The following is a 27,539-nucleotide window of genomic DNA, read 5'->3' on the forward strand; positions in this document are numbered from 1 at the left end:
ATTATTTAGTGCATGAATTAACATTAAAAGATATGATGATTTTAAGAATTTATTAATGTTGAAATTAACATTAATGAATTCTTAAATATTAAAAGTCTAGAAGTATCGTTAAACAATGAAAGCATGTTAACTAATTTAGTCAATTTTACCCACAAAACAAATAGTAAAAAAAAAAAACTTCATATTCAGATAATGATTATACTTGTATAAAAGACTACAGGGTCACATTATACACTGTATTAGAGAACCCAAATATAACAGACCACTTCTTACAATTCCATTTAAGAAAACTGTTATCATTTTTTAATTATTAAATGAAAATCTCATCTGTATGCATTATTTTGGATATAATATACAAAAGCACCAAAATTAATAACTGTATAGCATTTTTTTTTCCAACTTTTATGTTGAAAGATTGAAAAAATTGTTACCAAATAAATGTTTATTTTTTCAGGTTAATCTACGAAAACATTTCTGAACAATAGTAACAGAATTAAAAGGATTTCACCCAAAAATGAGAAATGTCAACATTCACTCAACCTCAAGTCATTCCAAACCTGAATAGTTGTAGTCAAATAGTTGTATTATATTATATTGACTTCTGCAGGTTTGGAGTGACATGATGAGGGTGACAGAAATTTCATTTTAGGGTGAATTATACCTTTAACATTGATTTTATTTAGTGATTATGATTATTAAATACATAGACTGAAGTGCAAGTGAATCACAAATAAACACAAATGCGATAAAAACAGACTTTATTATTTGCTTACACAGCCTTCTATTAATGTATTTTTTATTAAGCAAACCAGTTAATTGGCAAGCAGGAATTCTAGAACATTCTATGTTTACAAGATTTCAATTTTAGCATCATATTGACTGAGCAGTCACACAATAATGCAATCAGATCATTATTGTTAGGATGCTTGTTCCACAACATCCCAACTACATTTTCTCTCAGTCTCAGGAATGACAGTCCAGTTGGGTGAAGGTGTGCCAGCTGCAAGCCAATTGAAATCATCCACCTCTGTCCAGTTATTCCTGTTCGGATCAAGTCCAGCCACTGTGAAATGATCATGAATCCCTGGATAAGTCCATGTGAATGGGGCAAACCGCACCCCATGACAGTCCTCTATAATTGCCCGGCTGGTCACGTGCAGGTATATCTGAGTGGCAGTGGTGTTATGGGTGCGCAGCTGCTGACAGGGGAATACTAAAGTGCTGTCAGTGCACTGGTCTACAAAAACAGAGCTGGACACCGGCCCGGAGAGGATCTCGCAGCCGCGGACATTCTTGATGTGCAAGGTGCTCGGACAGCCATAAAGCCTGACTTTACAGTTTGTCAGATGAGATAACAGAACATCTCGTTGCTGGATCTCCTCAGCTTGTTTGATTAAGACTTGACTGTCAGCATTAGAGAATCCACACTGATATACAGAGACAGAAGCATCCACCACTACAATACCAGCTGCATCAGATGCAGACTTCTCTGTTGTTTGTTGAACTGGTGCAGGCTGCTTACTTGCCTCGGTGTTCCTGGATCTAAAGGCGAACTTCTTTTTAGGCAACAGCTCATCTCTTTTCTCAGCAAGAGTGCTCTGGAGCTTCTGCAGGGATGCTTGCGCCTGTCTTATTTCATACTGCGTTAGAAACATAATGCTGTCACTGAGGAACTTCTGGAGCTGTTGAATTTTCAAAGTGGCCTCTTCCAGTGTTTTTGCGGATTTTTGGCGGTCATTATCTTTACAGCTGGAGAGCATCTCCTCGACTGCTGTCCTCTCAGCATTAAAGGTGGACGTGAAGAACTCGCTCTTCTCTTCCGTCACGCTCTGGCTCTCCTTGACGTTTCTCCGGCGCTCTACCTCCTCCAGCCTCGCCTGATCCCTTCGTAAAACACGTTCGGGAACTCTGACAGCTGTATTTTTATCTCCGTCATCATTCCCCATATTAACTTCCACTCCCAGCGCCGCCATGTAGTTTCTCCTGGTTTCTCTAAACAGGCGTGGTGAGCGCACGTTGATCATGTGACCACTCGTCAAAGTGTGCTTATCAATGATTGGACTAAGAATCAGCACCGTTAGTTACGCGGCGTTCTATTGGTGCATTAAATGCTCACGTTCATAATAAACTTATGACTATTTTCCCATACATAATTTAAACGGAATAAAATGATTTATTACTTTAATTAGACGTCTTCTGTCATATTCATTTCAATTGGTTATTGATTTTTATTTGATATGAAATGTATTTTACAGCAAGTTTATAAAACAATTGTTGATGTATTTCTTTTTAGAATTGCAAGATGACTTGACTGTATTATTGTTATTATATCCCTTACAGTTTATATTGATTATCTGTTTAATTTTGTACATGGTCAGTGTATGCATGGTAAACAAAAATCATACCAGCAGGGTTATTATTATATTTTGCATTTTAATTTATATTTTATCTAGTTTTACATAAATAGTTTAGTTTTATATAGTTTATACAGTTAGGCACATCAACCATAACTCCTTAAAAAACAGCTAGAAGCCTTGGGGTTATGATTGATGATCTGCTGACTTTTTCAGACCACATTGCTTAAACGATCCGATCCTGCGGATTTGTTTTAATCAGCATCAAGAAGATCAAGCCCTTTCTTTCGGAACATGCTACACAACTCCTTGTTCAAGCTCTTGTTCTGTCTAGGCTGGACTACTGCAATGCCCTCTTGGCAGGTCTTCCAGCCAATTCTATCAAACCTTTACAATTAATTCAGAACGCGGCAGCAAGATTAATTTATAATGACCCAAAAAAAATACACATCACACCTCTGTTTATCAGTTTGCACTGGCTTCCAATAGCTGCTCGCATAAAATTCAATGCATTGATGTTTGCCTACAAAACTACCACTGGCTCTGCACCCATTTACCTAAATTTGTTACTTCAGACTTATTTGCCCTCTAGATGCTTGCATTCTGCAAGTGAACGTCGCTTGATAGTGCCATCCCAAAGAAGCACAAAATCACTTTTACGGACTTTTAAATGTAATGTTCCCTCCTGGTGGAATGACCTTCCCTACTCAATCCGAGCAGCTGAGTCCTTAGCCATCTTCAAGAATCAGCTTAAAACCCATCCATTCCATTTTTATTTGACCCTCTAACACTCACTATTCTAGTTCTAATCTTAAAAAAAAAAAATCTAACTACCTTTCTAATCTTTTTGTGTTCTATTTTCTTTTCATTTATTATGCAATTGTATGTGTGTGTGTGTGTGTATGTATAAAGACCTCTAACACCAGCTTTCTCTATTCTTTTTTTTTATTCTGTTTTCTTTTTATTATATTATTTAAAATCCCATGCTACGTGTACTGTGTTAACCTAACTGATACTTGTTATAGCACATTTATATCATTGCTCTTTTTGTTGTTTTTGATTGCTTCCACTGTCCTCAATCTGTAAGTCGGTTTGGATAAAAGCGTCTGCTAAATGAATAAATGTAAATGTAATATTTTTTTAAGTATATTTTTCATTTTTTTGATTAGTTCATTGTCTATTTTTAGTACTTAAAATAAAATAAATAAATTATCAATACATTTGTCGATTTTTATTTTAGTTTGTAATGTTTTAATAATTTTCGTTATTGATAACATTAAAAGCCTCGCTGTGGCAACAAACTCCATTATTTTACACACTCAGATAAAGGACCAAAGAATCCAGTGAGGTATTGTTTATTATGTATGGTTCTGGTTGACACCTGTGGGTGACGTGTGGCCTCAGGACACAAAGGTGTGGTCGTTGAGGATTTCCCGCCCCCTGTTACAAACACTGATATTATATTAATTTATTCATGTCAGGTATTTTGGGTGATTAATCAAAACAACAGATTTAACTTGTATTGTTGCGGAAGAAACCTCAATAGTAAACAAATAGTATAACAGATCCCTTTTCGTTGAAGTACAGAGCCCTAAGGAGTGTAGTGCACTATGTAGTGATGCTGCCTTCTGCTGGAGCTCCCCCGCTCCGGTGGCCCGTGCAGAGATGGCGAGGAAACCCCGTGGACACGGCACTGCTTTTTCATGACGGTGAGTTTCCCCTTTGAGTGTATTATAATTTTGTGATAAAAATTTCAAGGAAAAAACACACACAACCTCCTTCCTCCCCTTCCTTCGGGGAGGGAATAGCAAGCGTGGAGAGAAACATCTATCTGAGACTGAGCAGCAAGAACAGTGAGGGGAAATATATATGAGTAGGAGAGGGAGAAAGAAGAAGAAGGAGGAGGAGGAGGAGGAGGAGGGGGAGCAAATTAAAAGTTGCCAAATGGAGATATTGGGTTTCAAGAAGGAGTTAAGACAGGAGTAAGGGTTTGCTTCTTATTCAAGTCGTCTTTATGTGATGCAAATTCAAATAAATATGTATGTTTCGCCAACGATTGTTTCTCCGTTCGGTTTTTGCTCGACGAATTTAGCCGTTTTTTAATAACGTTAGTTAGGTGCGGGGGAACGTCCACAACGTCAAGAAGGCCATCATCAACTCTAAGCACGAAGACCGATTAGAGTTAGCTTGATGGTCCGCTTTTACCCCCTTCTTAAAAAATACGACGTCCGTGCGGGTGTGAAACGAGGCGTCCGAAGCCGAACACGGGTTTCTTCGAGCCGTCTGTCCCGCTCGCGCTCCTCGGCGGTCACAGATGCGCAAATACGTTTTCAGATGAGCATTTGCGACTCAACGAGCCTCTCCAGCCTCTGTCTATTTATGGACAAAGTCCCTTTGTGTTTGTAGCTGTTACTTTCAGCGAGATTAAGGCGGGTTTTGTGCGTCCTGTCCTTGCGCCATGGAGATCCCTTTAGTTAGTCCTCCCTTCCACCGTTTGACAAGTGAATCAGTAAAACGCGTCGCATTGCTTCAACAGGGTTTTACTGTGTATTTTGAGGGGTTGCTGGTTTTCTACGTGTCTCTTTTCCGCCCCTTTGACTTAACAGGCAAAGAGGACAGATGGTTTTTTTTCTGTTAGAGAGGAAGAAAAAAAATAATTCATCTCCTCCCTCATTTGGCTTGCTAACTTGACTACAGCCTAAACGTTTACAAGTGTTAAATATATATCTCACATTTAGTACATCGTTTAGTTTATAAAACCCGTTTTTGTATGTATAAGAATGATTTTTGTATATATTTTGAAGTCGATATGTAACGTTAAAAGGGCCGGATTAATCTGTCATACTTATTTTTTCTTTGTCCAGATTGCCCTACACGGATGTTGCTAGCTTAGTCTTGCTAGTTAGAAAATGTTACAAGTTTTAAATATAAATAGCATATATAATATCTTAATATTAAGCAGCTATTATTGATTAATCTTATTATTCGTTCGAATCCATTTATAACCTCTATAGACTGTTCAATCATTGAGTTTATTTTGTCAGTTCCTGTGTGTATGTTAAATTATGAAATAAAGGCTAACATTTTGGATTTCTGCAAGCTCATTAAGCTGTTTTTAACACGTCCTTCAGAAAATATAAAAGAGAAAAACATACACATCGAACGCTGTTCAAACATGTAATCACTTTGGAAAAACACAAACAACGAATTTCATTCCCTCACTAGTCTTAACCATAAAGTGTGTTATAAAACATTATCAGAAGCTTGTGAAGTCAGTGAACAACTGGCCAATGTTTCACCCATCCCCCACGTCGCTAATTCTTTTTTCACATTTCCACAAGTGCATTTTCAAGTTGTTCACATTCCTATGGTAATTTACAAAGAAATACGATCTGAAATTAAAGTCGAATAGCATTATACCACTGCACAAGTACTCTGCGTCATAATGTCTTTTGTCTGTGGGCTGTTGCGAGCAGTGGCGCAGTTTCAATCGCCTGCCTCCATTTTGAAGTCTACAGGCTGCAGCAAAGAAAACAGCCTTCTTTCTGTCACACAATTGACTTATGAATTTGTAAATATAGAAATCATATTCGTATTTAAATACAATGACTATGTATATCATACAGTTTTACTGTTTATGTGTTTGGTGGAATGTCAAAACAGTTTATTACTGTTTAGTACACAGTAATAATTAGTAACGTGCTATCTTTTTTGTTTGTTTTATATTTATTCTTCTTTGGAAATAGAATGATGTCAGAGGGGGCCACATCATGCATTACTTAAACATTTTAAATTATTCATTCACTTGTTTTTCACATTTTTTTGTGTTAACATTGTTATCATAGATTGGCTTATTAATATATCTAATATATTACTGTACCTGAATTTAATATTATACATTCATTCGCAACCTAGGCTTGAAATGACAAACTATACCTGAGAATGTTCATTGACAAACTGGGGTTCCTGACAGATTACATAGTTTTGATTTTTGTTTAGAACATTATACATGCTACATTTATTGGATCCTTCGGATGTAGGCTATTTAGAACAAATTCATACACAAATTATATATTAGCGTAGTCAAAGTCATGGCTGAGTTAAAATTTAAGGAACCTGTACTTTACCGAGTCCATTAAAAAATCTCTAAATCTGTAATTACTGTACACAGGTGTCATGGATGATGAAGACGACCGACGTCTTCTGGATTTTATAGGGTAAGCAGCATTACAATTTGATAATTACACCTTTTTACCCATCATATGTAACAAATACATTTTCCTGAACTGTTTAATGTTTTTTTTTGCAGAGATGTGCAAGCATTGAATGAGTATCTTCATGGTTCAAATAGTAAATCTGTAAGTATGCTTAGACTATATGACATTTGTGTTTTATATTGAAATATTATTGACAACTTTACTTTACATTCAAAAAGATTGGAGAAGATGATGTGACTAATGCAGCGTTTGGGTCGGCCAGTTCATTCTTAACTAGTGACACGGTGAGTATAGACAAGGTTCATATCAAGGAAAGACAAGCTCATATCTACTGGAATGTGAAAATACAATAATCTCAAAAACTTTTTTTCGAACACAGTTAAATAAAATATTTTAATATTTCCATAAAAGTGGTTCAAAGAGGTATTGTCTGCATGCAACTGGGATATCTGGAAAGGGTTGTAGAGCATCTAATCAACTAAATATTTGGTTTTCTATTCAGGGTGGCTCTAACGTTGGACTCAAAGATGACCAAAATAATTTGGGAGAATTTGGGGAGGCTGATGGAGCTGAGCTTCAGCTCTCAAGCAGTCTTCCGTTCATTGAGGATGATGACTTCGAAAGTGAAACCTCACAAGATGAGGTCGATCTTGGGGGCGAGGACCAACCTTTCGACATCCTTCAGAAGTCATTGTTGGAAGCAGATATTACAGAGCAGACATTGGCTCAAGAAGCCCTTTTGGACTCCCAGCCCTCTCTCATTCCCACAGCTTCCACTTTCCCTCAGCAGCTGGTCTCTGGAGGGTTTGGAGGTATCGCAAGTCCTGGTGTGGTTGCACCATTGGCACAACCTCAGGCTTTTATCCAGCAGGTTCCCCAACTACCCTTGCCAAACGGCCCTGCTGGACACATCCAGGTAGTGGGATCCTTCAATGGCAGTGCCTCCTCCATGATGACTATCAACAGTTTGGAACAGCCTCAGTTCCTTTTGAGGCACAGCGGAAATGTAGTGACAAACAACAGTGGGCAAGGTACTATGTTCACCCCTTCTGCAGCTGGTCAGGTGTCAATGTCCTTTAATAAAGGCACGATACCAGTTCAGAATTTTATCATCCAGAGAGGCCCTATGCAACAGACATTGATTAGATCCATTCAGCCTAAACCCTTACAGGCAGGGGGACAAACTGTATACAATATCAGCAACATCGGGTTTCAACCCAGCACCACAACTGCTGCGAATATTGTCAGTAACCCCTACACAGCCAGTGGCTCTCCTCAGTCTGCTCAACAGGTGAAAATGGTCAATCCAGCCAGCAGCATTTTAATGCATTCACCTCTGGGACAGCAAGCGCAACAGCAGTCCCAGTCCAATCTGCCTCAAGGGCAGTTTTTGCTACCCACTTCGGTTTCCCTCACCCCTGGTACGACTGTTCACAGCTTCCAGGCTGTTAATGGGCAGGTGATACAAACAAACACTCAAGTGGGCGACCCATCGTCAATGTGCACTACCACTTACTCCATCCTCACCAATCAGAACACAACAGTACAGCTTATTGCTGGGCAGAATTTTTCAACTGGAGGGCAGCTGATAGTAAATCAAGGTCAAATAGGCCAAGCTTCACCAACACCTGGTGTGCAGGTGTCTCAAAGGCCTGGTGCCACGTCCAAGGTTTGGACTGCATCACCTAGCCCAACCCCTGTACAAACGTCACAGGCTCTGGGCCACCTCACCATGGTCAATTCAGTCCAAGGCCCACAGGTTTGTCAACAGTTATCCATGACCCCTGGACAGCACCTCCTTATGCCTGTGGCCCAGAACATTACTTCTGGTGTTCAGGAGTTACAAATTTCTTTAAACCAGGTGAAACATATTTGGATTAATTAACCCACATATTCTTTTTATTCCAACCTTGTTTGCCTGCTCAAAGTGTTATCATTTCATCACATTTGAATGTTTCTTCAATTTCATAGGGCACCACAGCAGCAACACAAAGAGGGCAAACACAATTAGTTAATCTTCTTGGTACCAAAGGTAAGACTCCTTTTTACTGAACCAGTTTTTAATGAAATCTAGTTTACTCATTCATTAACAAATACTTGCTTTCTATTTCATTATATTTTTAAAATGTAATTTCTTCCTATGATGGCAAAGCTGAATTTTCAGCAGCCATTAGTCAAGTTTTCAGTGTATTAGATCCTTAGAAATCATTCTGATATGCTGATTTGGTGCTCGAGAAACATTTATTATTATTATTAATGTGGAAAAATGTTGTGCTGCTTAATATTGTTTTGTGTTTCTTTTTTTCTTTTCTTTTTTCTTTTGTTAAATCTTAGCTGTGAACATGCTCACTCCTGCCAGTCAGGAATTGCCTTTTACACTGAAGCAACCTGCAACTCAACAACTTACTAGAGGAGAAATGTGAGTGCCCAAATTGTAGTCTAAAGGTCCCCGAACAATGTATGTGTTTTCAGAATTCGTCATCCTTTCCTATCAAAATTACTTGCTACGTATGCGACAACGCAAAAAAATCGAACCTTGTCCGAATTTTTTTATTACATATGAAAGTTTCGAAAGCAGTATATAAACGTGATGGACACAACATGAGGTCGTATTTATTTTTTAACATACGAAAATTTCGGACGATTATTTCAGACTCAGTATGCAAATACCTTACATCTCTTACAGCTGGTGTTTTCTGCACCACCAGTGTCAACCAAAAGTTAAATTTATTTTATGATTTGATTATAACGATTGTAACACTGGGATTATTTTACAGGGTCCTCCAGCAGTTAAGACGAGATCATGATAGAGTCATGTCTTCAGAGCGGACCCACTTCACTTCATTTAATGATGTCATTGAGAGATTACTGCCCTATCATGTTTTCCAAGGCTCACTACCACAAGATGAAGATTTTACCAAAGGTGCATTTCGACATTTCCTCAACATATATAATATTTAATCACAGATAAGTACTGACGGAATATGACCTAGGTTCTGATAACTGTTTTTGACTTTACAGTTGATGAGGAGTTTGAAGCAGTTGCCATACAAGTGTTAAACAAAACACAGGCCATGGTGAACAAATACAGGCGCTTACTTATGGTTGAGGCAGAGGTATGTTTAGAACACAGTCCTTTTATTTAGGTGATTACTCTAATATTTGGCAAAATCAAACACTGCTTCATCTTCTTTCAGAGGTCCAGCCCTTCATCAGAAACGGTGATGATTGACAGGACTTTTAATCAAGAGGAACGGAGCAACTTGACCCAAGACAAACGAATGGTAATAGTGGATCCAGGTAAGAAATGGAAGCCTCGATGAATTTATCTATTTTCATTGTCTGTCATTATTATTAAAACCTAAGTAAAACATTTTACAGATGTTGTGTTTTAAACCATGTCATGGGTTGACAAAGTATCTTCACAGCATTTCCAATTAGTTTTATTTTGGTTAAATACAAGTAGTCCTAAATAAAAAGTGTTTTTGGATTTTGGTACTCATGCTGTTTTGTGATCAACACAATAAAATGTGTGTATGTGTCATTCCATGAAATCAGTGCCTTTTGCGTCCCTAAGAAATAATCAAACAGATTCAATATAACAACAAATAAATGTACATTTTAAAAGCATAATAATACTATATATGTATTTCATCAATATTACATAAAAAAGTTAATTAAATATTATTTTAAATAATTGAAATAGCATTTTTGCTGGTTAGAGTAAGATTTTTGGCCTTTTCTTTACTATGATTTTTCATTTTCAGCAGGGCATTCAATTAGCAAATTGAAGGCAAATCAATATAAAAAAAATTAGATTTGCATATTGCTCTAAATATAGTCTCATTGCTAAGCATTGTTTTTTGTAAAAGTATGCATTTTTCTATAAAATATAAATACTTGTATTGGTGTCCCCTGATTTCATGTCAGCCCTGTTATCCTCATAATATACCCTTGTAAAATAATGTAGATTCAAGTGACATAATTTCTAGGAGGTTACATCATCTGTCAACCAGGATAACAACACTTAAACCATAAGCATGTTTCGCTTACTCCTCTATAATGTTCTATTTATGATGGTTGGTGAGGTTTGACTGCATCATCAACGTCAATCCTGTTACCATTTTTAGAATGTAAATTTAAACAATTGTTTCTTACATTTAGTATAATCAATATCTGTAGGTGTACAATACAATTTCTTGTCATTTAAAAGTGTCTCCATTTCATGGATATTTAAAAAAAATATTGATTAAACTTATTTGTGTGGTAAAGTGGAAAAGTCACAGATTTCGTGGAATGACCCATATCAGTTTTGTTATGCAAAGTAACACATGCATAATACATACAATTGCCAAAGCCTTAGAGAACATGTATATATATATATATATATATATATATATATATATATATATATATATATATATATATATATATATATAAAAAAATATGTAAAAAAAAAAAATTCAGTAATAAAAACAGCAGACTGTGAAGATGGTACTGGAAATTTATACAGTAAGATATACAGTATAAATGTTTTGGTTACGTTTCAAAATAATTGGTGTAATTTCTGTAATTTTTCTAAAATATGGAACCGTATTAACACGTTAATGCAACCAAATGAAATAAAAAAATATTTATTTTTGCTTGATTGGCTTTATGTTTGTGATGTTTCGCTACATCGCTTTGTCAGATGGCTTCATGGAAGATTTCTGCTGTGGCCCTAAACTGAAGATCCCAAGTACAGAAGTTTTGACGCCCACCACCCCTGAGGGCAATCCCAGCGTAATGGAGACATCCCCGAGGCATTCCATAAGTCACACCGGAAGAGATGGGCAGGGTATGGACAGCCACACAGAACCTGCTTATAGGACAGAACTTCAACAACAAAGAATGGAGGAACACAGAAGACCTCCAATCAAGTGCATCCTGGACCTAAAAAAAAAGAAATTCAACAACCTAATCAGCAGCAACAGTCAACATGCCCACTACCCTACATCTCCCAGCCAATCACAGCATAGCTCTACCCAAGGCCACCCTTCAAACCTGGGGCAGGGTCATGAACATCAACTTCCCTCAGATCATAGTCACACCCCATTGGCTGACACTGACTCTGTGCTTGAGGCTGCCGTGAATAGCATCTTAGAATGTTAGACAGTGCCATATTTATGTTTGTTAGTTGTTCCATGTCAATCTCATTCATGCCATTGGTGTGCTAGCTGAACAGACTTACATTGGCATTATAGTGGGTTGTCGAGGAACAGGAAGGTGAATCTGGTGATGGTTATACTCTAATACTGTGCCTGTTGTTCTAGAGAAGTTTACATAAGAAAGCCTTTTTGACAATGCTTCGCAGGATACACTTGCAACCACACACACACATAAATATGTGCGCACATACACACACAATCAAGCAGTAAGTGTGATGTTTGAAGTGTCAGGAGTAGATATTTGTAGCTTATCAGTCAATATCAGACACTTAGATTAATGGTCAGTCCGCACTTAAGGTTTTATGGTTGTCTCAACCTATATGTATTGTGTGATTGCAGTAGACATCGACCAAGTGACACACACAAAGACAACTGCACGTTTAATTGTTATTGAGCATCGGTTATGCTCTTTTTATCTTTTTTAGTTGAATTTTTTTTGTACCTTACAGGTATGTGACCCCTCCACAGAGAAAACTCACTTGTGTGGTTTTGTGCAGGGGAAAGTTAAGACCTCAGATTGAGGGTACAATGTTACATTGTTTATCTTTTTTTGTTTGTTTTAATTCATTTTTCTGGAATGATGCATTATCATTATTATAATCTTTTTTTGTCTTTTGTAAAATCTGTGCTGCTCCCTGCCTGGAGAAAATATGTGCTGTTTTATACCTCAAGATAATGTCTAAATAACTCGCATGGGCGAATCTCGAAAAAACTTGTCAGTCACCTTTTGACCCAAAATGAAAGGAAATAAAAATAAGTCATATTCTGCAAAAAGAAATTAAAACTATTTTAGGATCGGTAATATATTTTTCGCAACGTTGATATTTTTTCACGACAATCAAAGCACATTTTACCTCAAATTTCTGATTGCTAAATTTACATTAAATTCATTTTACATATAAAAAAATAATAATATAAAAATCGTTTTTAGGTATCGTTTATATTTAGTTTAAATGCATGCAATAAAGGCTGTGCAACTGTTATGTATAAGTACATTATAATCGAAAAGTAGTTTTTTTTTTCTCACATTAACATATATATCGCTTCTTTAATTATAATGAAAATGTTTTGCATTAATGAAAATTGGTTATATTAGTCAAGAAATAATGTCAGTGATAAGAAAAATCTCAGTGGTCCACAAAAGGCTTGAATTCTCTGAGCAAATGTAATGTCTTGTTTCTTTCCTTTGATTGATTTGAGATGTCTGTGAGATTCACCCAGCTAGATCTGCTTTGAAACTTTGCATTTTCACCTGTGCATCGAGTCCCCTGCTGGTCAGGAGGTAGTCTTGGTGGTCGGTTTGCAGGTTTTGCTTCTAGTGGCAGCTTCATTTTTGCACATTTGGAAATGACCTTGTTCTTTACAGATAGCCTTGCTCACAATCCCTTTGTAGATCTCTTCTCTCTTATGAGTTCTAAATTTGTGGAAGCAGCAGTAGTGCTGTCACTCACAGCATATCAGGTTTTCATGCACTATGGTTATTCTAATTAGTTGCGTTAGGAGATGGCTGTTAACTGACAGGCCCACATTTCAACAGCCAGTTTTGAGAAATCATTTCTGAAGAGGAGACTTTTAGCATTCAGTTGTATTTTGTAGGCTTGAAAATATACTAACGGTGCCATTGCAAGGCTTGTGAGCTGTAACAATGGGAATACAACCGAGACAATGTCAAAAACTGACCAGAGTAGAGAAACTGCAGTGTGCGGACATTTTCACAAGTCTACGTTTCCATTAGCATCCATTCCAGAGCAGAAGGGAAGGTTGCTTTTTTTCCATCTATTCATGTCATCCCATTGTTTTTGCATCATTACACTAAACTCCACTGTCTTTCCCAGCAAATCAACCAAAAATGACACAGACATACTCATCTCTCTGATCTGAACTCTTGTGGTCGGTATTAGAGAGCATTCCGAATGACCTTCACTTCGAAGGGCTTCTTTGCCTTAGAGCGAGTGGAAACAAGTTCAAATATTCTATCATTCGTTTTTACTGCTTTTTGTTGTGCGAGTGTGGCCTTCAGTTATCGGAATACCCCATTGGTAAAAGTTGCTTTTAACGTTTTATTTACTGCATCACCCGAAACTTGATTTGTAATGTTTGTATTACAAAAAATTAAAACACGAAACACAGAATATTTATACTTTTTGTAAAGAAAAAGAATGTAAAACAAAGTTATTTTTATTATGTTAGGTATGTGTTCACGTCATACTGTATGTGGTCAGTTGTTTTTGTGAGTGTTCATTACAACAGCAAAGATAAATATTAAATTCATTTTGAATACAGACAATATTTTGTAATGTTTTCATTTTCGATGAATCATGGGTACGGTACTTATGTTAGCAGATGAAAGGATGATGATGTAAACAACAGTAAAATATATGACAGGAAAAAAACTAATATATTATAATTTTAGTTAAATCCACTGCTTGGTTACATAATAACAACATTTTTCAAATTATACAAATACAAGTTTAGTTTAACACATTCTCTTTGTCTGCAAATAAATGAACATTTAACAATATTAAAGTTAAATAACTCCAATAACCATGCTCCCAGATCATTCAAAGTAATTCTAACAAAAATACAAGCAAACCTAATATTGCAGTGAACTACTAGTTGCTGGTGTTATAATCTTGCTATATTAATTATTTAGCTTATTACGCCCTCATCGCCCTGCTGCTTCTCCAAAGTGTGCTCCAATTATGAAGACCACCAGACGTCCCTAATGGTACTTCCTCCAGCATTCTTTCTCTGTGAAACAGCATAAAACAAGGCATTTTATTCATGTGTTGATGATTATGTGTAGATGCCATTAATTCAGACTCACTGAGATGTGGGTAATTCCATATGTAACACAGGACACAGTATCCAGTCAACAGCATGGATATCCCACCGATTCCTCCTCTCCGAACATCAATATACTTCCTGTAGTACCACTGCCATCCTGATCACATACGACCAAAGAAATCAAAAACATTAGACCAAAATGCTATTTTATGCTGTATTGTGATTGTTAAGGAACAAACCTTGCTTCGACATGGTCACAATCTCTCTGGGTGACAGAGGAGCTCGAGCGCCAAGCCAGACACCAAGTTCATTCAGTCTGACATCTCCAAGTTTCCGCTGCACTACAGGCACTACAACGAACAAAGCAATAATAATCTCACCAATATGTTTTGATATAGTGGTAGTCCTAAACAGGCAGTCTGTGATGTTCTCATAATGGCAGAATGAAAACTATCTTACCAAGAAACTAGCCCCATAAATCAAAGTTGCAAAATATACTAGATATTACAAAAAAAAAAAAAAAACATTTCGAAGGCATTGCCTGTTTACTTAAAAAAGATTACATAAAGAACAAAACATCACATAAATCATGCATTACCTTCACTTTGGTTCGCTGGTCCAGCAGATCGATCCTTCATCCAAATACGTTCATTAGCATAGCTGCCTAAAGTTTCTGTGGAGAACTGTATTCTTTTGTGAGCAGTCACTGTCTCTGTGCTCCAAGACAGACTTCCGAGACCTTGCATGCTTGAGTTAAGGATTTCTTCTGCAGGCTGATGAATGAGTTTTCCCGATAAAGTGGGAGAAGGTGGAACAGCAACCTTGGTAACTGCTGTTTCAGGTTTGTTTGATTGTTGCACATCAGAAATCTCTTTGGAAGGATCTTTAGAAGTTTCCATAATAGGATAAGGCACAAACAGATTATAAGACCTCTTATAAAACAAACTGTCATTGATGTGGTCCCACACTGAAGTCTTGGGTGAAAAGAAAGCATGAGCTTTATGCTCTTTTGCCCTTGATTCTAGATCAAAATCCTTGTTCTGATTATTCAGTCTTTCAGGCTCCTCCAAGTTGTCCAGTATTATTTGGAGTTCTGGATTTTCATGTTCAGATGGGAGACTAGCGGTTTTCAGAATGGCTGGAACAATATCGATTTTACTCTTGGTGATGGATAACTGAGCTGATAATGGCGCCATCTTTGGTTTCTTTTTGTCTTTAGTACTTTTTCCATTACTTTGAAATGTTCTTTTGGAGAGTTCGCAAAAGCTTTTATCTATTTCATTGTCGGATAAAGAGGTAGGGTTGCTTGGCTTCTTTGAGACTGGCACTAACAGCTGTAATCTCTCAAGTTCCTTCTGTCTTTTAGCAAGCCATCTGCTTTTAGGTCTCTCCGTGCTCAGAGTCTGAGCTGATGGGACTCTGACCTCAGTAGTTGTGAGAAGACTATCTGCATTGTGAATATCTTCTTCTTTCCTTCTTCCTTTGGAGGTTAGGGTTTCATCAAATATGACATTATTTATTTCTGTTGTTGCGGTTTCTATATGGATCTTCTGTCTGGAAGTGGTTGAACTCGGTTCTTTGGGTGCTTGAATGCTTTTCTTTGGCTGTGCAACTGGTGCCAATTTACAGTGAGGGAGGTGGGTTTTCAGCCTCTTGAAGGGCTTTCCACAATATGGACAGTTTTCTAAAATGGGGGGGGGGGGGGGGGGGGGGGGGGGTCAAAGAATTGTCAGAAATTACAGGACTGGACCAAAAGGGTTGAACTCCAGTTCACTTCATTGCTCGGAGAATATAAATATACGGACTTGAATATTTTCCCACACATCTCTCAGAACAAACATCTAAAAGACCTGATGAAATTGCTTTATGAGCTGTTTTCAGTGTTGTGTGCTGTTATTCCTTTAGATTTGAAATATCTGTATAACAGTTAGTCAAGTTAATTTGGTTAACTTTCAGTAGTACACTGGGATTTAGATTATCTTAAATGTCCAATTTTGATTTTACATAATCTAAAAAATAAAATAAAAACACGAGATACTAAAATTAACAAATCATCCATCAGATATTTAGATTTGATACTTACCTACACTCATACTTTAGAAATTCACTGCCATCTTTCTATGAAAGAGGGAAAGATCTTCTCTGGGTTTTTTAAATACATTATTACACTCTGAATTGGGAACGTCTCACGCATCCACACATAAACAAGTTGGAAGAAACTGTAAAGTATTTTTATGTAGCTCGTTTAAGGACAAATTAAGTAAAATAACGGACCCTGCGGAAAGTGACGAACCGCTAGAAGACATGCTGGATTATTTGGAGTTAGTAAAGACCCCTTTAGCCGTCTTTATCAGTGCCTGTGTATAAGTACTACAAGTGTGCGTAACACCCTTGATTTTTTTTTTTTTATCTAGTTATAATAGAGTTAGAATAGAGTTCACAGCTGGTGTTCCGAGGCAATTCACATATGAATATAATTATTACAAAAAACTAATAAATAAATAAAAGTAAATAAATAAAAACTTTTCAGTTTGTAGAAGGTTTTTAAAATTTGAGATTTTGATTACTTTCACATTTTGTTATTCTAAAAAACAATTACAAGCAAAAGACTATAAACAAACAACAAAAAACGTACGTGGGTTAAAATAAATGTAATTCTTAAAATACATGAAATTATTTCACACACAATTATTTATTACGCACACACACACACACACACAAATTATTTAGACATATATCATTATATATAATCTTTCTTGAAAATTTACAATTAGGAAATAGAAAAATAAAAATAATCAAATAATATAAACCTATAAACGTAATATTGAAGATGTTTATTTTCTAATAAATAAATTCTCACCAATGGCCTTTGCGCGTTGGACTACAAATTGACGTCATCATTACTGAATAAATTATTAAAGAGGATCAGATTCTAAACTTTCAGATGATTTGCAAAATCCAAATCACCGCAAATGTTTTATTCAATGTAGTATTATCCAAATATAACAACTCAATTAAAAATAAAACGTAACGAATCGTACGTCACCCCTCGCTCAAAGGAAAGCATGTTACGTCAGCAACAGATGGAAGAGAGAGAGTGAGTGAGAGAGAGAGAGAGAGAGAGAGAGAGAGAGAGAGAGAGAGAGAGAGAGAGAGAATGAGATCCGGCGAGATGGATACGTTGTAACTTCATAAAATGACTGAACTCAAGATTCATCTGTGAACAGACAGAGGTAGAGTAAATCACAACCCTTTCGTCTCTTCACAATCTATTTATTCCGTTCAAATCCCTTCGTTTGTTTTGTCGTAGGAGCAGTTCATCGCTAGGAGGAAGTAAAGTGAACTACACATAGCATTGTGCTATCTGTCTCTCAGCTTGACATTATGAACGTACTATTTGTGTGACATTATTACCGATTTGCATCAGTGCACTTATGCAAATTAGCCATTTTGACTCATGTGAAACATTAATGCAAATTAACGTCATACGTTTATATTTAAATTATATAGTTAAGGTGTTTCCCTTCCGTTCTTTGTCAGTCCTATGCAGATCATTTTTCTAGTATGAATGTAATAGCTCAGTTTATAAGCTGATACTATACGCGTATATTGGCAGGCCTGAATTATTAGATATTAATGGGATGCCTTCTGCACACCTGCACTGCAATGTAAACGTGTCTGCAGCTTCTCATTGGGAGTGTGAATTACATTTGTCATTTCGCTCATCATTAGGCACAAATCTTGACTCATCCCTTCATTTTGCTGAAAGGGAAGACGGTGGTCTCTGAGACTGAGAGGTGCTGTGTGCCCTTATTTGGCTGTCAAATGCACAGATACGACATGCTGACAGAAAACAGGTAACATCATTTGCTTATAATTGTGTTTGCATGCGTGTTTCATGATGCATTTATGTAACACACGTGTCCTGCAGACATCCATGTTGCTGCTGTTGACAGTGAATGCAGATTTAGTGTAGTACTTCATGTCTGCGGGTTATTTTTAGATGTTCTTTTTCAAGGCTGATCCTCTTGACTAGTAACTATATCGGTTAAATGAGTCTGTGCTGTTATCCAGAATCAAGCTTTGACAGCTCGTGTGTTGATGGCATTTTTATTCTTAAATCTGAGTCATAATCCTGCAGTGGACATATTGATGACTAATGGTTGCAATCAAGTCTGCAGTGCCCCATTGCTTAAGAAATGGTGTTGCTTACTACTAAGAAAGATTTGCATCTAGAATGTTCTGAATCAGCTCAAAAAGACCTGGTTGAATAATAATAATAATAATAATAATAAGACTGTCCACACTATTCTATGCATGTTGAACATCGTAGTCAACGTTGATGATCTCGTTCAACAGGAAACGCAGACGCAGCTGTGATGCTGAGGAGCTTCAGGTCTTGCCCCAGGCCAAGAGGTCTGGGGGTTATTCCTTTCTCCCTGAGGTTGGCCGTGATGTCTGGGACTCTGAGGTAAGATGGCATAACAGTTGACCACCTAGGTACAAACTAGGGGAAATGCTTCAGTGTAGGGTTAAGGTTGTTTTCAGTACTGTATCCCGCAGACCAAAGCGGTGACTTGCCCTTTCATGAATGAACTGAAATTTCAGATGCTATTTTTAATGAAAAAAATTTTGACTACCAAATTGTAAGACATTTTTGGCCGATATATTAAATCAAATAATTTATGTTGTATAATAGTCAGCTTAATGTCCAAGCTTGCATGGTATGACTAGCTTAGGTGACATGAATGTAAGATTGCATCACTTTTGAAAATGTTATTCAGTTAATACTTCACAAAATTTAGTAAGTAGGTAATTAGTAGTTTTTAAAGTCTATTATGTTCACCTAGGCTGCATTTATTTGAGAAAAAACATGGTAAAAACACATTTTGTGAAATTTAAAATAACCGTTTTCTAATGTCATCTATTTAAAAAAGTTATTTTATCCTGTGGTGGTAAATTTAGAGCAGCCTGTGGTAAACTCGGAATTCAAATATAAATAATTCATGGAAAGTCGCAGTTGCCTGTATTTTTAATTCGTGGCAGAAACAAGACTCTATTCTTATTCATTCTCATTTCCTTGGCACCCAACAGTCTTCCAGCAGTGACAGCAGTGGGATCAGCAGTCCAGAGCGGATGGCAGGAGCCACTTCCAGTTTCCAGAAGACTGAACAAAGAGGACTCCATGTATCCCAGGCTTCCTGCAGCCCTATTGCCCCCACCATCTCAGCAGAAGAACCGGCCATCTCCTTGAGCCACAACCTCTCATATGATCACATCAATCGTATCTTAAGGGAGGCCCACTTCAGTAGCCTGCAAACTCGTGGTCAGCAAGGGCCGACGTGATCCACAATGACTCTTCCAGCACCCATTGGTTTTAAGGAACAATGTACAGGGGACCTCATGGGGGCCACTTTAAGGCCTAGCACAAATATAGGCCCTCTAAATGCATTTGTCTTCTTTCTTATAGCACTTTTTCATGTTCATAGTGGTTATGTGGGGCTCTACATGATGTATTGAACTTCACATAGGTGCTATATAAAAGAAAGATCTCAAAAATGGTCAAGTTCTTATGTAAGCTTTTGCCCTTTACTAGACAGTCACACATGGTGCTACTGCAGTTCTGGGTCACGTTTTATTCAGACACATGCATTTGGTCATTTTTGACACTCTTTGGCCAATCTGGAGAAGGAAAAGAACTCAAAGAATTTCCTGTATTTAAGAGCTGAAGTGTAGACATGATGTGATTATAATGCAGCCCCTGCTTTGGAGTCATTAAGAATACTGTTGACGTGTTTACAGAAGATTCCGGTTTGGTTCTGACTGGAATTTAGAGTCTTTCACAAAGTTTTTGGGGCTTGATGATAGCTTACATATCCAAAACTCAGGTCTAGAGGATTTCTCTCTGCGTGCCATGAAGGTTCATACTTTAAATCAGGAACTTGGTTCCAGATCCTTACATTTTTTATATATATAGTAGTCTCTCTTTACCTTAGAAAAAAATAGATTTTAGCACATCACACTGTAGAGAAACTATTCTGAAAATGCATGCTGGACTCAGGTCTGTTAATGTACATGATGCACTCTTTCGCTAGGAATTTAAAGGTGTAAACCAATGAATTATTGTGCAAATCCAGTCAGTGCTAATTGAAAGCCATGTCTGATATTCACACAAGAATTTCCTGGTTTCATTTTACAATAATCAGAGCTTGAAATACACTAGTTTAGATCAGTCACTGTGCTCAGTGTAATACGAGGACTCGTCTTCTATGGGCAGACCAGGAATGACCTAATATTAGCTCGCACCTAACTAAGCACTCTGCAGTATCACATCATTGCAAAATCCTAAATATTTTATCATAGAATATCCATACAATCCACTTAAGCCTGTTTAATATACATGATAGCTTAACTCTTTTCACAATGTTAAACCAAACAGGAATTGTAGTCCCTACACCTAAATTTAGTATAGTTCAGTCCATTTTAGACTAAATTTTGAAGCTTAGTCCAAACAGATTGTATGAGGACAGTTGCATCATTTCAAGCAATGACATCAATCATGTACGAAATACTTAAGTATTTTAAACTACTCCATGCACAATACTGTACAACCCAGGCACTGTGCTTCGTGTGAAAGACTTTTAGCTTTTGATGATGAAAATTGTCCCTGCAGTCACAATTGTTTTTTATGTAGGATTGTACATAATATATAGCTAGCATATATACAGTATTTGAAATCGTTATTTTATGAAATGTTCCGTTGGTGTAAATAAAAATGTATTCTTTTTTTTATTTCTGTTCCAGGCTCTGACATTTTTTTTATTCAAACCTGCCTTTTATAATGCCTGGCTTTAAAATACACTTTCACATGAGACAGTTCTTTATATATTTGCACATAAGCTAGACATTGTTTTAGCAGGATGCATTTTGATTAAACTCAATGTGGGTGTTAATGTTTGTTCTTCTTTTATAATACACACAGGAAGACGTACGTGCTTTTAGTAAGAGGAAAGACTGTAGTGCAAATAGTAGCAACCATTGCAGAAACACTCACGTTTAACACCACAAGAGAAAAAACATCCTGAGTTTTCTCAAATTTATCTTCATGATTTCTGAAGGAGCTGAAGAAATGTACCGTTTCTGATCATCGAGACTTGACTTGTTCCTAGCTTGAACTCTTAATGTGAACCACTAGCAGCGTTTAGATAGTAAGTGAAGAGTATGTTTGCAATCACAGGTGGATGTTACCTTCATAAGTACTGGTTAAGACTGTGACCACATTTACATGCAAAATTATTTGTGGTGAAAAAAAATCCTTCACAGCAACTGGTATATTCCTGTATACATGTAATCAGCATATAAACTAAGACATGCGTGTTTTTTTCTTGCTATTCCCTGGTGAAAATACTGGAGTTTTTAGACATTCTGAATAGTAATGACAACAAATCAGATTACAGCAGACTAAAATGTTCATGTGCATGTAAATGTGGGCACTTGCAGCAATTATTATATCATTATTAGATTTGAATTAAGTTATTTTCCCCCCAAATCAACACATAACTGTAAATGAATGTTGGCATCACAGATTAAGGAAAGAGAAGACAGACACTTGCTCAGTAGATGTGTGTGAGCCTGCAGTTCTCTCACAGCTTTTCTCAATTGCACAGTCTGTGCCTGTAGTGGCTTCTACACTCATCTGTGCGTCTGACTCGACAAGAACAGGCTCAACCAAACATACAGGTTTGCTTCTGTTGACTAACTCCATTCCACTGAAGAGTGACAGTCTGGGTGGCTCTGAGAGCTTAGATTTTTCTGTGTTCCTGCACTCCAGCTCTTCTTGTTCTCTTTTCATATGAGACACAGGTACAGTGCTGTTACCCTGCAGGTGTTGTGTAGATGGGGTCTCCTCTGATGGGGTTGCGTTTTCTCCTAGTTGTCCCGGAACAAAGGGGACAGTTATAGATTCAAGAGGTTGATCTGAAAGCGAAGAGCTGGTAGAGGATGGACGTCCAGCCCGGTCACATTTGGAGTTTGTGACACAACCAAGCAAGGCCTCAAACTGCCTTAAGAGCTAATTGAACAAAATCATCTGTAAGTCCTACATAATTACCAAGATAATAAAGAACAAAATGGTGTAGAAATTGCTAGTATATTTCACTATTAGTCACAAAATGGAATTTAATTAAAGGTGAAATTTAAAAGAATGATTGAAATAGTATTTTCTTGTAAAACATACTCTTAATAATTTGATAGATTCCAATCGCTTGTGTAGGGCAACTGTTACCTTGGTTGCCTTGTTGGCGACAGGGCCTGTGGTTCCTTCACTAAGTTGAGCAAGGCGTTTGTTTGTGATATTGAAAATATGGTCTAAAGAGAGGAAATCTGAAGACATCAGGCAGGCCAGAGCACACAACACCCTCTGCAGGAAGGAAATAGAAATTGGTTATGCTGCATGGTATCAGTATAAATTGCTCATGCATGTTAAATAACAAAAAATGTTTATGTGAAATAATATTCTGAGGAGTGTAACAGAATAGGAGACTTTACCATCTGGACGATTTGTGTGCGGTCCTGGAGTTTGCGAGACAGAAGTTCAACGACCACCTCACAGTTGAGAGTGGAGCATCTGAAAGTAAACAGAGGATCAAGATGTACACAATTTTAGCTTTGACACTGCATGCACTGACATTACAGCCCAAGAGTATTCTGTAGATCAGTATATGTCTACACTGATGCCAAAATCATGCACGTGTTTCATAATGAATCATTTACTCCTTGATAAAGCGCTGGCTCTCTTCTCTGGACAGGAAGACTTTAGAACCGCTGGTCAGTCTGTTGATCAGTGTCGTCTCCTGACCACAGTCCCCCAACTGAATGGCCTCCACACTGATTCAAATCAACACAAATATCACAAAATAACAATGTCAATCTCATGGTGAGCATAAGAGACTGCTTTCCAAATAAAAATGTCCAAGTAATTACATATATAACTATACTAATATTTGTTGTATACTGCTCATTAAATATATATATATATATTTTTTTTTTTTTGTTGTTTAATAGTTACATATTGCTGCTTTACATTAATGATAATCTGAGGGTCATTGAGAAAAAACAACAACCCTTATGCTTAATTTAACTCAAAATTTAAATGGTCCTAAAAATAGTCCTCATTAAAATATAATTAAAAATCTAATATTATTTTTATATATTATAAATCTTGTTGCAAATTATGACAAATGACATTGGATGCTGCTGTCTTAATACTGGAAATAAGATGCCAGCATAAAATTTCCCCTTAGCTATGTAATGCCCTGGTGATAATGACCTCGAACACTTGAGAAAGCATTGTGTGCTGACCTCCATCAAGGACAAGAGCCGTCTGTCCCTTACCGCTCTGATAGGTCACCGCTCTCTCGACTCGCCCCGGAGTGGCTGCCCGAGCCACCCGACTTACTGCTTCCTCCCAGTGAGGTCTGGCTGGCTTCCGCAGCCTCCTGGGATGAGTTGTGTGAGGAGCTGTGCCCACTGTCCGTTTCCTCCCAGCCTCCACCAGCCTGCCCGGGGCATCTGTGAGATGCTGCGAGGAGGAGAAATGGTCATTTCTTTGACATTCTTAACATGCACTTGACCTGCTTTTATAATCAGTGCAAGGCTCACCTCTGTGGCCGTGGGATTGGATGTTGTAGGCACATGCTGGCACTGCTATCTCCACAGAAGCAGAGGGAGCTACCACAGCGTGGTAGTGGTTATCATGGAGACGAATGCCAGGATGCTCTGTTGGAGGAAGAACAGCGCTGGCAACCACTTCGGCAGCTTTCTGAATCTTGTCCAACAGAGTCCCTCCACCTGAACGAGAACATTACTTGAAATGAGACAGGACACACACCAGAATGCCTTCCAGATGTTAATATTAGTTGACTAGAATGAATGATATTTAATGTCTGTGTCTTACTGGATTCTTTCCTTCCTGGGCTGTATCCGAACCCCTGCATACCAGACCTGAGTGACTCTGAACCCATTCCTGCAAACAAAAATCATTTACATACTAAAGCAAGTCAATACTTTGAACTTATAATAAAACAAGCTGAATAGAGACATTCAAAAACACAAAGCCTGGTTCACTCACCCACAGATTGTGTCACTGCTTTGTGTGGAGACAGTCCAGAATCTGGGGACATGGTATCATTAAAGAGTAGGGTAGCCAACTCCTGTATACAAACAAACACTGGCTTAATTCAGTTATTAATAGATAACAAGAAATACACAGCAAAGTGTCCGCTTTCTGTATTAATTATATGTTGCATGTTCTTTATGATAGACAGAACAGAGGAAAAAACTAAAGAGAAAGGTTATTGATCATAGGAAAAATTTAACTGCAGTTTAACTGATCAATGTTATTTATTTGTCTGTACAAAGAGGCAGTTTTACCTGAGCCGAGCTTCTGACTTTCTGAAAGAGAGCATTTCCATGGATGGGGTCCGGAGGGCCACTGTACACTAAAAAAAAAAAAATTTTACAACAGCAACATTTATTAGATGTAAGATAAAGTAAAAACAGTAATCCTGTGAAATTTTATAATTTAAAATTATTTTCTGTTTGAATATGTTTTAAAATCTAATTTATTCCTGGAATGGCAATGCTAAATTTCCTTCAGAAATCATGCTAATATGCTGATTTGGTGCTCAAGAAACATATGTCGTCTTTGCAAACTTTCATCACAATGAAAATTACTGCTTTGCATTTAAATGACTACCCAGTTTTGGCTGGCGTCACCAATCCATCCCATTTTTCATGTCATACAGAGACCCTTTTCCAATCCAATCAATTCCTAGTGGCTAAAACCAAGTCCCACCCTACATTATTTATCTTAATGAATATCCTGTTTCACCAAGTAAAATGGGTTGCTGACATCACTGCATCTTGACTGAAAGAGTTCAAGAGTTACTGATGCTCTGGTTTTATGGATTTACACAGACTCCTTAGAATCAGTTGAATATGACTTCCTTTTAAAAGTGCTACAGTGTTCCTCTTGAACTGTTTAGATCTGCTTACCGATTACTTCTTGTATAAATGTAGCATTCCGCCGTAGCTCTGTGAGGAAGTGAGGTGGTCCATGGCCACATACATGCAGGAGAATCTTCAGGACCTTGGACAGGGTTAAAAGGCACAATAAACACACCTAAGCCAACATTTCAAAAACATTTAAAAACACTGAGCTCAATAAAGCAAGTTCATTACACTTTTCAGTGTTTGAACCTACAACATTTTGGTTTCCGACCAAGGCAACCCACCTTAAGTTTGACATGACAGGACTCCACCTGTAGTCTCTCCAAGAGGTACTCAAGAAGACACTGGCAGCAGCCTACTGACTCGTGGGAAATTTCTTAAATATCATGACAGTTAAGGTCCACGGATGAAAGAGAATTCATCATTCTGCCCTATTCTCCTATGTAATGGCAAAAAAGGATACTGCCGATTTCCTCAAAGAGATAGCCGGGACAGGGCGATTCGTCATCTGATGTTGCTCGCATAAGTGTTGGCACCTGAGACACAAAAAAAGAGGTGTCTTCCAAAAAAAATCACTTACACACACACACACACACACACTCACACATACAATAGCACTGTGCTTTTACCATCTGAATCCACTCACAGTCAGTACCATGGCACAGTAATAGTAAGATATGTACGTTTGCATATATTATATATTATAGCACTGAATGTAATGGTATTTATATGGTACTTCAAGGTACTTAGAAATAGAACTAATATTACCACAATATATACCATGGAACATGGTATTACCATAATACCATGGTATATATTCAAAACACCAAGGAAGTGAGTACCATTGTTATTTTGGTTGTCGTTTCCCAATCTTTTAACAGAAATATCAATCATATGCAGATATAAACTAGATATTTTTATATTTAACCACTGCTAGCACCAGATAGCCAACAAACAACGCAGAAAACCAGGTTTGGCGTCCAAAATAGCTGAAATGACGTTATTTTCCCAGTTCCACGTATACGTACCTTCTGAAGGAAAACCAACCGTTCCAATAATGAGGCCATGGTGAAGAAATTTGTGTTTTTTCGCCTGTCTATTTAACATTGCTCACAGGGCGGGTGACAGTGCAGGTCCTGCCTGCCCAAGAAAGTCTTCACAAACCACACGGACCTCTGTTTGGCTCGTCCACTCCGGTTTGACGTTTCGACGTCCGCTTTGTGAGTCGGATCTTTGCTGTGAATCAGTTGAACTGATTCTTTCACGAATTACTTCTTTGGTTATCGGTTCAAAAGAATCGATTCGGGGAAATGAATTAAAAATGTCGCAGCCAATAGAACGTGGGACTAAAGACCACGTGATTGAATGCGGAAGTTACTCTAGAGAGGACTTCTCGAAATCCTGAATGTCTTTGAAATCACCTCCACGTTACTACTGGCTCTCCACTGTAAGTAGGAAACGACAACAGAAATAAACGACCAATCATAAAAGCAGTGCATATGTTTCTGATTGCTTTGATTGGCTACTTGTCAATGGGAGGTTTGCACACGTTAAACTCGAGAGGTCACAAGCATGGCGCTGTCCGTGTTGAAAATACACATTGCATTTATGAGCCTGCTCAGTGATTTTTGAATGAACTTCGGATTAATTTCGGAGTTCAATCTCCTAAATTGTTATATTGCTGAATATATTTAGAAGTTTTTGAACTATGTCTAGTTCAAATGTCTGGAGTCGCAGCAGAGCGAGAATGAGGCTCTTCCCAGAGCTGTTGGCTCAGTGTTCAGGAGAGGTACATATTCATTCACTATTCCTTCCTCAGCATTTATATATATTATATATATTTATGTATTCTTTGTAGTTTGTACATTACATCGTTCTGTTCTTCTGTTATTATATTATTAGGCAGCTGCTTATGGTAAATGTGTGGCCTCCACAACCACTGGCAAACAGGAGCTGACCAAAAA

The 27,539-nt window shown here is 37.5% G+C and overlaps 6 protein-coding genes across 11 annotated transcripts in view; 3 read left to right on the top strand and 3 right to left on the bottom strand.

The window, feature by feature from the left end:
• Nucleotides 1–741: 741 nt before the first annotated feature.
• tbcc (tubulin folding cofactor C) lies at nt 742–2,040 on the bottom strand. The gene has a single exon (XM_026276672.1). It carries the CDS (start codon nt 2,022–2,024, stop codon nt 918–920), a length of 1,107 nt encoding a protein of 368 aa, XP_026132457.1. The 5' UTR covers nt 2,025–2,040; the 3' UTR covers nt 742–917.
• A 1,580-nt stretch (nt 2,041–3,620) lies between these two features.
• Nucleotides 3,621–14,063, top strand: bicral (BICRA like chromatin remodeling complex associated protein). Of its 2 annotated transcripts, none has more exons than XM_026276673.1 (11): nt 3,621–4,063; nt 6,526–6,571; nt 6,664–6,712; nt 6,790–6,855; nt 7,074–8,432; nt 8,543–8,603; nt 8,906–8,990; nt 9,349–9,494; nt 9,593–9,687; nt 9,769–9,871; nt 11,262–14,063. In XM_026276673.1, exons 1-11 carry the CDS (start codon nt 3,973–3,975, stop codon nt 11,720–11,722), a joined length of 2,562 nt encoding a protein of 853 aa, XP_026132458.1. In that variant the 5' UTR covers nt 3,621–3,972; the 3' UTR covers nt 11,723–14,063. The 2 variants fall into 2 exon arrangements, with proteins under 2 accessions (XP_026132458.1, XP_026132459.1); XM_026276674.1 differs by lacking the exon at nt 3,621–4,063 and adding an exon at nt 4,086–4,336.
• A 224-nt stretch (nt 14,064–14,287) lies between these two features.
• LOC113111685 (uncharacterized protein C17orf80) lies at nt 14,288–16,888 on the bottom strand. 2 transcript variants are annotated; one of them, XM_026276677.1, is made up of 5 exons: nt 16,649–16,888; nt 15,164–16,249; nt 14,805–14,915; nt 14,606–14,722; nt 14,288–14,529 (listed from the first exon to the last, which is right to left on the bottom strand). In XM_026276677.1, the coding sequence occupies exons 1-5, from the start codon at nt 16,656–16,658 to the stop codon at nt 14,501–14,503; spliced, it is 1,353 nt and encodes a 450-aa protein (XP_026132462.1). In that variant the 5' UTR covers nt 16,659–16,888; the 3' UTR covers nt 14,288–14,500. The 2 variants fall into 2 exon arrangements, with proteins under 2 accessions (XP_026132462.1, XP_026132461.1); XM_026276676.1 differs by having other exon boundaries at nt 14,288–14,722.
• A 782-nt stretch (nt 16,889–17,670) lies between these two features.
• On the top strand, nt 17,671–21,237 carry LOC113111687 (protein FAM104A). 3 transcript variants are annotated; one of them, XM_026276679.1, is made up of 4 exons: nt 17,671–17,798; nt 18,298–18,422; nt 18,925–19,036; nt 19,660–21,237. In XM_026276679.1, exons 2-4 carry the CDS (start codon nt 18,391–18,393, stop codon nt 19,909–19,911), a joined length of 396 nt encoding a protein of 131 aa, XP_026132464.1. In that variant the 5' UTR covers nt 17,671–17,798; nt 18,298–18,390; the 3' UTR covers nt 19,912–21,237. The 3 variants fall into 3 exon arrangements, with proteins under 3 accessions (XP_026132464.1, XP_026132465.1, XP_026132466.1); XM_026276680.1 differs by having other exon boundaries at nt 17,680–17,798; nt 18,335–18,422; XM_026276681.1 differs by having other exon boundaries at nt 17,685–17,798; nt 18,340–18,422.
• A 311-nt stretch (nt 21,238–21,548) lies between these two features.
• Nucleotides 21,549–26,780, bottom strand: tepsin (TEPSIN adaptor related protein complex 4 accessory protein). The gene is made up of 13 exons (XM_026276678.1): nt 26,604–26,780; nt 26,039–26,111; nt 25,860–25,951; nt 25,621–25,714; nt 24,997–25,064; nt 24,695–24,776; nt 24,521–24,589; nt 24,226–24,414; nt 23,959–24,145; nt 23,338–23,451; nt 23,113–23,191; nt 22,850–22,984; nt 21,549–22,636 (listed from the first exon to the last, which is right to left on the bottom strand). Exons 1-13 carry the CDS (start codon nt 26,640–26,642, stop codon nt 22,145–22,147), a joined length of 1,713 nt encoding a protein of 570 aa, XP_026132463.1. The 5' UTR covers nt 26,643–26,780; the 3' UTR covers nt 21,549–22,144.
• A 164-nt stretch (nt 26,781–26,944) lies between these two features.
• The window catches only part of ndufaf8 (NADH:ubiquinone oxidoreductase complex assembly factor 8), a 1,515-nt gene continuing 920 nt past the window's right edge, over nt 26,945–27,539 (top strand). The window contains exons 1-3 of one of the 2 annotated variants that reach the window (XM_026277654.1): nt 26,945–27,022; nt 27,271–27,364; nt 27,478–27,539. The exon at nt 27,478–27,539 is cut by the window's right edge and continues 49 nt beyond it. In XM_026277654.1, coding sequence (XP_026133439.1) covers nt 27,284–27,364; nt 27,478–27,539 — 143 coding nt within the window. In that variant the 5' untranslated portion in view covers nt 26,945–27,022; nt 27,271–27,283. Of the gene's footprint in view, nt 27,023–27,068; nt 27,365–27,477 lie in introns of those variants that run through there. The other variant, XM_026277653.1, reaches the window with a different exon arrangement.

This window comes from Carassius auratus, chromosome 12 (genome assembly GCF_003368295.1).
Source record: "Carassius auratus strain Wakin chromosome 12, ASM336829v1, whole genome shotgun sequence".
Lineage (NCBI taxonomy): Eukaryota > Metazoa > Chordata > Actinopteri > Cypriniformes > Cyprinidae > Carassius > Carassius auratus.